This window comes from Canis lupus, chromosome 24, assembly GCF_048164855.1.
Source record: "Canis lupus baileyi chromosome 24, mCanLup2.hap1, whole genome shotgun sequence".
Lineage (NCBI taxonomy): Eukaryota > Metazoa > Chordata > Mammalia > Carnivora > Canidae > Canis > Canis lupus.
In genome coordinates, this window is record NC_132861.1 from 1166019 (window position 1) to 1179563 (window position 13545).

At 39.0% G+C, this 13545-nt stretch overlaps 1 protein-coding gene across 1 annotated transcript in view; it reads right to left on the minus strand.

Moving 5' to 3' along the window:
* LOC140616584 (ankyrin repeat domain-containing protein 26-like) overlaps nt 1–13545 on the minus strand; it is a 71971-nt gene that overhangs the window by 45173 nt on the left and 13253 nt on the right. The window contains 3 exon segments of the mRNA XM_072797195.1: nt 2064–2738; nt 2826–3014; nt 12333–12429. Coding sequence (XP_072653296.1) covers nt 2064–2738; nt 2826–3014; nt 12333–12429 — 961 coding nt within the window.

Consider the following 13545-nt stretch of genomic DNA (forward strand, 5'->3'; position numbering starts at 1 on the left):
TGGCTCAGTTGGTTTAGGTGTCCAACTCATGATTTCAGCTCAGGTCATGATCTCATTGGTGGTGGGTTTAAGCTGGCATGGGGCTCTGTACTCAGCAGGGAATCTCCTGGAGATTCTTTCTCTCTCCCTGTGCCCCTCCCCCTACTCATGAGTGTGCATGGACATGCATTCTTTCTCTCTCTCTCAAATAAATAAATAAATCGTTAAAAAAAATTGTATAACAGGAGAAAAAAGTCCCTCAATTTCTGTGAATGGGTAAATGCTATAAGGAAAAACATAGAACACAGAGAGAGCAGAATGAAGAGTCAGAATTTAATAAATAAGTGCATGGTGAAGACACTAAAATTATGCTAAATTGAAATGAAAATACAAAAGAAAGTGGTCCATGGAAATTAGCATCCTAAAACATTTATATTATTTAACCAGCTACAGATGAACTGTTGACATGTTATATGTAATACAAATCTGACTTTCGATTTGATCCAATGTTTTTAAATCCTGTACCTCATCTTCTAAATTAATACGATAATGTGATAACTCTGGTGAAGCCTGTGACATACATTGCTTTTTTAGGGCATCAGCCAGTTCTTGTTGAAGTTCTCTCATAACTACCTAATAAGACCTTCTGTTACTGATTTTAGAAATCATCCTATTATTATGTTAATAATATAATTCTAACGTATGTACTTTATCACCACATACAACTCACCTTTTATTCCTAGAATGTACACACTGCTAAGTGAATTCAGTTAAAGACACAAAAAGTGTTATCCCTCCTGCCTAGTCAGTATTATGTTACATAATTATTTCAGCCCCACTCTCCATTCCTTGTTGATGAATTTGCAAAGCTTCCCAGCCTGCTGAAGTCTCAAAAAGAAATGGGTATTGTATAGGTGAGACTAGCAGTGGTAAATTCTACATTAATCAAATATTTTCTCTCTTTTTTATGAGAGGCTAAAATTAACTTCCAAGTTCTTCACATACTCAATCCTCTGCTCAAATCCTTCCAATAGGTTACTATCTCAGAACAAATGTGAAGTCATACTAATGGCCCTCAAGCCCCCTACATAACCTGGCTTCTGCCTCCCTCCTGGCCTCAGCTCCTAGAGATCCCTCCCCTGTCCATGCTCACTCCACTCCTGCTATACAAGAATCCTGCCATCCTTCCCTCAGTAGCCTGAAAATGGAGATCCAGTGCCAAATTAATAAATCACAAAGATACAATTCTATTGGAAAAGCCCAAATGGTAGTTACCAATGGAGTTTTGAAATGAGCAAATTATTTGAAAAATGCTTAAATTATAAACCGTGGTGGGAAGATGAAATCAAATACAGCTTTGCTAAGTCACCAGTTATCCCAAATTATGATTTACTGAAAAGTAGATGCCTTCAAAGAGTGAAAAGGTCACAAGAATAAATGATTTGAGACTAAACATTTAAATTTACATAAATAAAAATAAAAGTATGCTAACTGAAAATGCTTAAAAAGCTATCAAAAAAAAAAGTACTGAGATACAGCACCTACACTTCAGTTCATGTGACAAATCTGGAGTTAGTTGTCAAGGTAATCCACTTACTTGAACCTCAAGGTCAAAACACTCAGGTATGAGCATTTCCACTTATCTGTTCATCATGGTATTAAAACGTGGTGACAAGAATTAAAACTATTTTAGTAGTACTAACAATAAATTATTAATATCAGACTCCTTTCTTTAACAATGTATAACTTAACCTCTTGAAGTTTCTCATAGATGACGTGCATTTTTATTCAAATTAAAGCACCTTTCAGGTCTAATTTTTATTTGCTGGATACAAGTTATGCAGATTCAAAACTGACCCATAATCATTCAGGTCGTGATCTCGGGGTCATGAAGTGGAGTTCTGCACTGGGCATAGAGCCCACTTTGGATTCTCTCTCCCTCTCCATCTGCCCCACTCCCATTTAGGTGCAGGTGCACTATTTCTCTCCAAAAAAAAAAAATAGTACGAATAAGCCATAACCAAACATTACTTTGAACTTTCTAATAGGAAGCTTGAAAAATATTTGTCTTTCTGAATACTTACTTCTCTTTCTTCTTTCTCATCTTCATATCTAAATGCTCTTTCCATTATCTGTTTACATTTATTGATTAACTCCTTATTTTTTTCTCGCAGTAGAAGATTTCGTTTTTCACCTGCAACTCGAACCATTCTTACAATAACCTGAACCTGGTCTTTGAGATCAATTATAGTCTTTTCTTTACATTCCACTCTGCTGTAGGCATCATCTAGTTGCTCTCGGAGCAACATATTTTCGCTTTGTAGTTGAGATAATTTCTCTTCTAAGGATTCATGCTTTCCAATGTATTTATTCACTTTACCGTGTTCGTTTTGAGATTTCTGCTCAATTTCCTTCTTCTGACCCTGTGTTTGTTTTGGGTTTCTTTGTAAATGTTCTAAAGCCAACGTCTTTTCTCTGAGAGCATCTCTTGTATGCTGGAGCTCAATTTCTAGGGCATTAAATTTACTTTCGACTTCAGAAAGTTGCTGAGAAAGCACCTCATTGTTATCTTTTAGGTTAGACATCTCAAAGTTCATTTTGTCCTGTAAATGACACCACTCATCTTTTGCTCTCTGGAAAGCAAGTTCTAGGTCTCTTTTTGATGCCTGACTTTGATCACGATCCTGTATAGCTGTAGCGAGTCTAGCTCGGTATGATTGAAGTTTTGCTTCCAGTCTTTCTCTGTTTAGCTTTTCATCCTGCAATTTAGAGTTCAGCATGGTATTCTCAGTTGTCACAACATTCAGCTGCCCACTAGATTGGAATACGGTATTTGTTAATGTTACCTCATTCAGTTTTATGGCGTTTTGAAGACTGTCATTCTTTTCTTTTTCAGTTTCAGTGTCTTCACAATACCTCTTTTCCTGCTTCTGATTCCTTATTGTGTCTATTTCCAGTCTTAGCATGGCAAGTTCATCTTGCAACATGCGGTTTTCATGTAACAGACCTTTTTCTTTTTCATGAGGAGGAGAAACCTAAGTAAAACAAGAGTCTTTTAGCTGGACCTCAATAAAATGACATTATCATGATTTTCTCTGAAATCAAAGAATATCCTATGTTTATACAAGGAATAGGTTGCAGTTAAGTGGATATCCAACTGGAAAAACACAAAGTTGGATCCAAGCTCAAACTTTTATACAAGCATAAATTCCCCAAAGTTCAAAAGTTTAATTGAAAGCAATGAATGCATGAAAGGAAAAAGAAATCATGACAAAATCCTAAGAATCTCAGAATTGGAAAGGTCTTTCTCTGGTTTACAACAAACTCAGAAGGCTTGAAAGAAAAAAAACTAATACATCTGACTACACTAAAATTGAGTTTATAGTCTCATGTCTAACACAGTCCACAGGAAAACCCTTAGCTCTGCATATATTTGGACAGATTCAATTTCCTAACCTCACTTTGTCCTGAGAATATTCCATACGTATTCGACTTTTCTAACATTTCTATACTCAGTTATAAGAATTTTATCTACTGATAACTAATAAATCTAGGCATTGTACTACAAACATGTCTGCACACATTAATTATCTCTTTTAGTTATCACAATTCCAGAATGGAGAGGTTAAAAATACTAAGTGAGCTGCAGGACATTCCCCAGGTCTTTGTACCCACTACCACTGTTCTGGCACCAAACTGCAGCTACTTCTCTAGTGTGAATCTTAAATACAAAAGAAGCCTTGTATTTCAGGAGTGGCTGGGTGGCTCAGTCAGTTAAGCCTCTGCCTTCGGCTGAGGTCATGGTCCCCGGATCCTGAGAGCAAGTCCCGTGTCAGGCTCCCTGCTCCACAGAAAGCCTGCTTTTCTCTCTCCCTCTGCCTCCACTCCCCCTGCTTGTGCTCTGTCAAATGAATCCATAAAGTCTTTTAAAAAGAAAAAAAAAAGCCTTATATTTCAAAATACCATAACTAAGGTAAAATTTATGTAGCTCCTAGAAAAATCATGAGATTATTTGTGGCTGCAACTAATTTTATTTCCTCTTCAGATGTTTAAAATGGCAATAAATGCAGAAGAAGGGAAAATACACTGAGCTATTTTACTAGGAACAAAAGACTTATCAATAAATTATCAGTAAGTATATATTACAGCATATGATTATTTCAAAAGCTCCTTGTAGGGATCCCTGGGTGGCGCAGCGGTTTGGCGCCTGCCTTTGGCCCAGGGCGCGATACTCGAGACCCGGGATCGAATCCCACATCGGGCTCCTGGTGCATGGAGCCTGCTTCTCCCTCTGCCTATGTCTCTGCCTCTCTCTCTCTGTGACTATCATAAATAAATAAAAAAAATTTAAAAAAAAGCTCCTTGTAATGAAATCAGATACTACTTGGAGCAAATTGTTACTCATCTCAAAAGTAGGAGACTAACATCTGAAGTAAGATCTTAAAACGGGCTACACTTTTCCTCCTGTTCATCAGTGGAAGTGTGAAACTAACCCCTCTATGAATATAGAGGTGGTGAAGGAATTGCCAAAAACTAAAACATATGTTGTTAGTAGCAAGAGTTTTGTGCTTATGGAAAGCTCATAAATTCCATACTATTTTCCAAAATAATAAAAACTTCTACTTCAGATAAGGGCATTATGAATGTCACTATTTGACACCTGCAGACAAATGCATTTAAATTAATGAATGGACTACAAACTTCACTCCTCCCTATATAGGCCCGTATGTGTATGTATGTACGTATGTATATATGTATATATATACACACACACTCACCCACAAATATATATGTATTCTTTTAAAATCCTCTGTACTTTCCATAATGTACAGGGTTGGTTTTTTAGAAATATACACATGCATGGAGAAAAATAATAATTCCAAAAAATAAAATATACATACGTACAAATACATACACACGTACTTCAAAATAACTAAAGAAAATACCTCAGAATTCATTTTAGTATGAGACATTTCTGTCTCATTTCGTTTGCAAAGGTGATTGTTTAGAATTCCATCTTGGGTGGGACGGGGGCAAGGTGAGGGAGGAGTAGGGATCCTCAAGCACCTGGCCCCACCAACTTACCTTGATAACTTTCAAATCATCCTGAACACCTACGAATTCGACCTGAGATTGATTGATTGATGATTGATTTTTATTTATTTTTTTACTGGAGCTCGATTAGCCAACATATAGTATAACACCCAGTGCTCATCTCGTCAAGTGCCCCCCCTCCCCCGGCAAGTGCCCGACCTGAGATTTTTTTTTAAAGATTTATTTATTTATTTATGATAGAGAGAGAAAGAGAGAGAGAGAGGCAGAGACACAGGAGGAGGGAGAAGCAGGCTCCATGCTGGGAGCCCCACGTGGGACTCGATCCCGGGACTCAGCCCTGGTCAGCCCTGGGTCAAAGGCAGGCGCCAAACCGCTGAACCACCCAGGGATCCCCCCGAACTGAGATTTAAAGAGAGAACAGTCAGAACGCTACAGAGAGAAGGGTTTTCGCTCCTAACAAGGTAAGGAGGCGGAGAAAAATAAGAATCAAGTGGGGAGGGGCACCGGAGGAGCCGGGCTGAGGCCTGCAGCAGGGAAAGCCTCCCAGGCGGGAAAGCGCAGCCCCGGAGAAGCGGACAAGTGGGAGCTTTAAAATCCGCCCCGGATTCCTCCGGGATGGAAAGGCGCTCAGCTGGGAACTCCGCCAGGACGTGGGGGGTGGGGACCTCCAGTCTCCGGGGTCACTGACAGAGGAAGTGCGCAGGGTCGAGCGCCCCCCACACCTGCCCAGCTCCGTAAAGGGCTGGAGCGCGCTGCGCGGGGCCTCGGGGAGAAGCCGGTGTGTTGGGAGGGGCTCCAGGAGCCAGACTCCAGCAGCGCAGGCCCCGGACCCCAGGGGACACAGCCGGGATCCTGCTCCCCCCGGGACAGGCCAAGGCGGGGAGGGCCCAGGACAGCGAGGACACTCCTGCCCCTCCTGCCCCGGGAGCATCCAGGCCCCTGTGGACTGGGAGATGGCGGGAGTCACTGCAGGGGGCGCCCTCCAGGGCCAGGGAGACCTGGCCGCCGCCGGTGTGGTTGTCTCTCCTGGTGTCACCCGGTGCCTGGGAGAGGCGTGGCCGCCAGGGGACACGGGCCTCACGGGAGGTCAGGTCGGCTCCCCGTGACCCTGCACCCAGCAGGGGGCGGGACATCTCCCCAAGGTACACACACCTGAGAATCGGCACAGCCCGCCCCTCCCCCAGAAGACCAGCTGGAAGGACAGGGGAAGAGCAAGTTCCCCACCCAGCAGCGCTGGAAAGCTCCAGGGGAAGTCGAGGGATCTACAGTATATAGAACTAGAGGGTACCCCTCTTCCCCACCCACCCCCATGTTCCAGTACAACTCATTTTTATATCAGACTGTAAGTTTCCAATTTTCTTTCTCTTTTCCCACCTTAACTACAATATTTTGCCACCTCTTCATTTTCAGGTTTCTTCCTTTTTGACTCATATTTTTACAATTACACGTCTTAGATAGATTTTCCACTTCTAGATTCCCTTCAACATACTCAACTTAATTTTGGGAGCTAGACGAGATATGTTTTGTGTGTGTGTGTGTGCTTTTTTGTTTTCTCTACCTCATTTTGTTCTACAATGGCACAATACCTTCTAAAACAGGACGAGCATGCACCCAGAACCAAGTGGTATACCGTGCTGGTTCATTCTGTGAGACTATATTCTCTCTTCATTCCCATTCTGCCCCCCTTTTTATCTCATTTATGTTTTGGGGAACAATGTTGGGTCTCTCTACAAGTATTTCTGGTTTATAGAAATTTGGGACTCAGTATCTTCTAACATACAGAACTTAATACACCCAGGACCAAGAGGATCACCCCCTAGGACCCTTCAGGTAGACTACATTCTCCCTCCACTACAACTTCATCACCACCACCATGTCCCAGTCCCCCCCAACATTTTATTTTTCTACTTCTTTTTTTCTTTTTCCCCTCTTTACCTTTGCTTTTTTTTTCTCTTTTTTTCTTCCTTGGCATTCTTGGCCTTTTATTTTCTACTACTTTGTTTTAAAATTTGTTTTTCACTTTAGTGGTCATTTTGTGTTATTTTGTTCTTCTCTTCGTTTTCAATTTCATGTCAGGAACCTTGTCAGAATCATCAAAGGATAAGAAACCTTGGGTGGCTCAGTGGTTTAGTGCCTACCTTCAGCTCAAGGCATGATCCTGGAGTCCCAGGATCAAGTGCCACATCAGGCTCCCTGCATGGAGCCTGCTTCTCCCTCTGCTTGTGTCTCTGCCCCTCTCTCTGTGTCTCTCATGAATACATAAATGAAATGTTTAAAAACAATCATCTAAGGTGAAATTGACTTAGACTGTGGTTGATATTCTTGACTCAGCCCATTCATACAGCCACTCTGCAGTGAGCAAAATGACTAGAAGGAAGATCTCACCACAAAAGAATCAGAAAGAGTACTCTCTTCCACAGACTTATAGAATTTGAATTACAATTCGATGTCAGAAAGCCAATTCAAAAGCACAATTATAAAGCTAGTGGTGGCTCTGTAAAAAAGCAGAGAGTATTAAAGAAACTTCATGACTGCAGAATTTTGATCTACTTAGTCCAAAATTAAAAATTAATTAAATGAGATGCAATCCAAACTGAAGGTCCTAACAATGAGGGTTAATGAGTTAGAGGAAAGAGTGAGTGCCACAGAAGACAAGTTGATGGCAAAGAGGAAAGCTTAAGAGAAAACAGAAAAACAATTAAAAGACCATGAGGAAAGGTTAAGGGAAATAATCGAGAGCCTCAGAAGGAAAAAATATACGCATAATTGGGGTTCCACAGGAGGGCCAGAGGGCCAGAAAGGATATTTGAACAAATCATACCTGTGAACTTCCCTAATTTTGGGGAGGGGAAAAGGCATTCAGATCCAGGAGATAGAGAGGTCCCCCACCAAGGGGAAGGGAAAAAAAGCAGACCTCGACATTTAATGGTGAAACAAGCAAATTCCAAAGAAAAAGAAAGTCCTTAAAACAGCAAGAAACAAGAGATTTCTAACTTATATGGGGAGAAATATTAGATTAACAGCAGACCTCTCCGCAGAGATCTGGCAGGCCAGAAACAGCTGGCAGGAAATATTCAGGGTTCTACATGACAAGAACATGCAGCCAAGAATACTCTATCCAGTGAGCCTTTGGTTCAGAATAGGATAAAGAGCTTCTAAGATAGGCAGAAGCTGAAAGAATATGTGACCACCAAACCAGCTCTGCAAGTAATATTAATGGGGACCCTGTAAAAGAAAGAGGAAGCCCAAAGAAATAATCCACAAAAGCAAGGACTGAATAGACATTACAATGACAGTAAATTAACATCTTTCAATAGGTACTCTGAATGTGAATGGGCTAAATGATCCCATCAAAAAACGCAGGGTTTCAGACTGGATAAAAAAATCAAGACCCATCTATTTGCTGTCTACAAGAGACTCATTTTAGATATAAGGACACCTACAGCATGAAAATAAAAGGTTGGAGAACCATTTACCATTCACATGGTCTTCAAAAGAAAGCAGGGGTAACCATCCTTAGATAAATTAAAGTTTATCACAAAGACTGCAGTTAAGAGATGAAGAGGGACACTATATCATACTTGAAGGGTCTATCCAACAAGAAGATCTAACAATCATGAATATTTATGCTTCTAATGTGGGAGCTTCCAAGTCTATCAATGAATTAATAACCAAAGTAGGGGCATACTTAGATAATAATACACTAGTAGTAGGAGACTTAAACACAGCACGTTCTGCAAACGACAGATCTTCTAAGCACAACATCTCCAAAGAAACAAGAGCTTTAAACGATACACTGCACCACATGGATTTCACAGATATTTACAGAACTTTACATCCAAAAGCAACTGAATACACAGTCTTCTCATGGAACTTTCTCAGAATAGGCCACCCGATACCAAAACATTGGGACTGTCCCCTGCATATTTTCAGACCACAATGCTTTGAAACTAGAACTCAATCACAAGAAGAAATCTGGAAAAAACTCAAACACATGGAGGAGAAAGACCATCCTGCTGAAAGATGAATGGGTCAACCAGAAAATTAGAGAAGAAATTAAAAGATTCATGGAAACTAATGAAAATGAAGATACAACCATTCAAAATCCTTGGGATACAGCCAAAGCAATCCTAAGCGGGAAATGCATTGCAATACAAGCATCCCTCAAAAGATTGGAAAAAAACCTCAGACACAAGCTAACCTTGCACCTAAAGGAATTGGAGAAAGAACAGTAAATAAAACCTACACCAAGCAGAACAGAGAGAGTGAAGATTGAGCAGAACTCAATGAAATAGAGACCAGAAAAACTGTGGAACAGATCAACAAAACCAGGAGTTGGTTCTTTGAAAGGAAGAATAAGATACGTAAACCATTAGCCAGCCTTTTAAAAAACAAAGGAGAAAAAACTCTAATTAATAAAATCACGAATGAAAAAGGAGAGATCACCACCAATACCAAGGAAAACCTAACCAAACAAATAAAGGATTTATACCCTAACAACTACAGAACACTTCTGAAAGAAATCCAGGAAGACACAAAGAGATGGAAAAATATTCCATGCTCATGGATTGGAAGAATTAAAATTGTCAAAATGTCTATGCTAACCCAGGGTGATTTACATTCAATGCTTTCCTATCCACATACCATGGACTTTCTTCACTTTCTTCAGAAAGCTGGAATAAATAATCTTAAGATTTGTGTGGAATCAGAAAAAACCCCGAACAGCTAGGGGAATATTGAAAAAGAAAACCAGAGCTGGGGACATCACAATGCCGGATTTCAAGTAGTCTTACAAAGCTTTGATCATCAAGACAGTGTGGTACTGGCACAAAACCAGACAAATAGATCAATAGAACAGAAGAGAGAATCCAGAAATGGGCCCTCGACTCCATGGTCAAGTTATATTTGACAAAGCAGGAAAGACTATCCACTGGAAAAAGGACACTCTCTTCAATAAATGGTGCTGGGAAAACTGGACAGCCACGTGCAGAAGAATGAGACTAGACCACTCTCTTGCACCACATGCAAAGATAAACTCAAAATGGATGAAAGATCTAAACGTGAGACAGGAATCCATCAGAATCCTAGAGGAGAACACAGGCAACAGCCTTTGTGAACTTGGCCACTGCAACTTCTTGCAAGATAGATCTATGAAGGCAAAGGGAAACAATAGCAAAAATAAACCATTGGGACCTCATCAAGATAAAAATCTTCTGCACAGCAAAAGAAACAGTCAACAAAACTAAAAGATAACCTACAGAATGGGAGAAGTTATTTGCAAATGACCTATCAGGTAAAGGGCTAGTATCCAAGATCTATAAAGAACTTAGTAAACTCAACAGCAAAGAAACAATCCAATCATGAAATGGGCAAAAGACATGAGCAGAAATTTCACCAAAAAAGACATACAAATGGCCAACGAGCACATGAAAAAACACTCCACATCACTTGCCATCAGGGAAATACAAATCAAAACCAGAATGAGATACCACGTCACACCAGTGAGAATGGGGAAAATTAACAAGACAGGAAACAACAAATGTTGCAGAGGAGGTGGAGAAAGGGGAACCCTCTTGTACTGTTGGTGGGAATGTGAACTGGTACAGCCACTCTGGAAAACTGTGTGGAGGTTCCTCAAAGAGTTAAAAATAGAGCTACCCTATGACCCAGCAATAGCACCACTCGGGATTTACCCCAAAGATAGAGATGCAGTGAAAAACCGCGACACCTGCACCCCAATGTTTATAGCAGCATTTTCCAGAATAGCCAGACGGTGGATGCAGCCTGAGTATCCATCAAATGATGAATGGATATAGAAGATGTGGTCTATATATAAAATGGAATATTACTCAGTCCCTAGAAATGACAAATAACCAGCATTTGCTTCAATGTGCATGGAACTTCAATGTGCATGGAACAAACTAGGGGTGGTGGAAGGGGAGGAGGGCAGGGGGTAGGGGTGAATGGGTGACGGGCACTGAGGGGGGCACTTGACGGGATGAGCACTGGGTGTTATTCTGTATGTTGGTAAATTGAACACCAATAAAAAATAAATTTATTATAAAAAACAAGAAGTAAAGAAGAGCAATATAGTAAAGAAGTTGAAATGAAACAACTTCAACTTAATCTTAGAAGACGAAACTTGGAATTGAAGGGTGTAAAAAATAATTTGAATCAGGTAAATTTTTGGCAGTAATTGTATATTTCCATCAATATTATTTATAGTATCCCTTTGATATAATACATATTATTAGGCTTCAAATAGATTAAACATTTCATTTTAACCTAATAGCAACCATGATCTTTGTAGCTACAATTACTACCTTATTGGAATTCTTGGCCTCTCACATATGCCCTATGTATATATTTTGAATGAAGGGATGGAAGGTAAAATGAGATAAATGTTATATTGATTTATTGATTTATGGAATTGTATTTATTTTTACACAGAGCATGAGCTGGGGGGAAAGGAGTAGAGGGAGAGGGAGGGAAATGAATCTCCAGCAGACTCTGGTTCTGAGTCTCATGATCTGAGTCTCCAGCCTCACCTGGTTCGGAGTCTCGTGATCGTGAGATCATGACCTGAGCCATAAAAAGAGTTGGGACACTTAACCCACTGAGCCCCCAGGTGTCCCAGTTTTGAATTTTTTAATGTTGAAATATGAGCTAGATTTCCTTGAGATACTGATGAAGCTAGTTAAATGTTTTACACAGAAATTTTATTTCACAATACTATGTCTACTTGTATTTTTACTCTATGGCACATTTTGCTGTCATTTAATTTAAAATTTGAATTATTCATTGAGGATGAAAAGCCTTGTTATAAAAAAGACCACTCTTGAACATTTTTTTTAAGTTCTCTTAAGCCTTTTGACTTTTTTTTTTAATGATAAGATCCAAAATCCTAATGAAAATGTGTCTCTAGGTTATAGAAGAGCAAAATGATGTTCAGAGGCAGCTTTCGCGAGAACAGAATGCCCAGAGTATTACATGATGGAATACTATTTTTTTTGTATATTTGTTATTGGAGTTCGATTTGCCAACATACAGCATAACACCCAGTGCTCACTTGTCAAATGCCCCCTCAGTGCCCATCACCCAGTCTCCCCACCCCCCCGCCCACCTCCCCTTCCACTATCCCTTGTTCATTTCTCAGAGTTAGGAGTCTCTAATGTGTTGTCACCCTCTCTACTTTTTCCCACTGATTTTCTCTCCTTTCCCCTATAATCCTTTTCAGTATTTTTATAGTCCCCATAGAGTAGAACCATATGATGTTTGTCTGTCTATGATTGACTTACTTCACTCAGCTCTTCTTTACTTCTTAATTGCTCCTTTATATTTATATATAAAATTTCAGCACTTCTTCTTTTTTCTTTTTCTTGTTTTAAGGTCAATCTGCAAATGCATGTGTTCATTTTAAAATTTGTTTTGTTAGCAATAAAACTTTTATTTTATGATCTGGTTACACATATGCTGGTTCATTATCCAAAGGAAATTTTTCTGTTCTCAATTTTTTTCCCTTTCTAGGGCTCATGTTTTTCAATTTATCACTTCAATATCTTCAAAAAGATATATAGTTTAAAAGAAGCAATGAGAAAGCATTTTGCAACTTAGTAAGTTTTAGTCAGTAATAACTCTGGGAGATGTTGTAAGCAAAGGAATTCTGAAATTATTTAAGAAAGGGTTCAAAATTGTCATTTTTCTCCACAAAGTCATAATTACACTTCAATTAAGACAAATCATTTCATTACTAATTAAAAAGAGAAGTTGCTGTTTATCAACAACTTTATAAATTCACTAGAAATACATTTTTATTTCACAAAACATCACAGGTACCTCTAAAAATGATCTTCAGTGTAAGACAGCATCAGCAGATGTCGTTTACACACCATACACCTGCAGATGACTCTGATCCAGCACTAGACTAGGGAGCCTAAAATCTATTGCCCATGCTTTTTGTGTTTCTTATTCTGTAATATTCTCAACCTTGTTGATCATTATGTATTTTATAAATCATTTTAAAACTCCTTTAAAAACATCACAGGATCCATATTAATTAAGTAAAGAATAGAGTAAGATGTGCTTTCAGCATAGACTTTTGAATTAATTTTCTTTATATATGTGAGAAATGTTAAAAAAAAACTTAACCATTAATCATTTTTCCATCTTACTTTTTAACCCCTGCATATGTTAAGAATAACCCAATTTTTCTGTCTTGAGAAAAATTGGCCATTTCACACTCTGTTGGGGGGCATATAATATAAAATTTCCTGAGAACAATTTAAAAATATGGATCAGAGACCTCTACTAAATATTTTTATACATTAACACAATACTATATTAAAGTATTTATTCTAATTAACCAAGACTGTAGAAACAGAATTAAATAAAAGACTTTCCTTATAGCATTAATTAAACTATAGGAAAATGGAAAACAACCAAAATTCAATTTGTTAAATAATGAGGTTTACATATGATGGACTTCTACATGGTCATTAAAATTATGCTTTA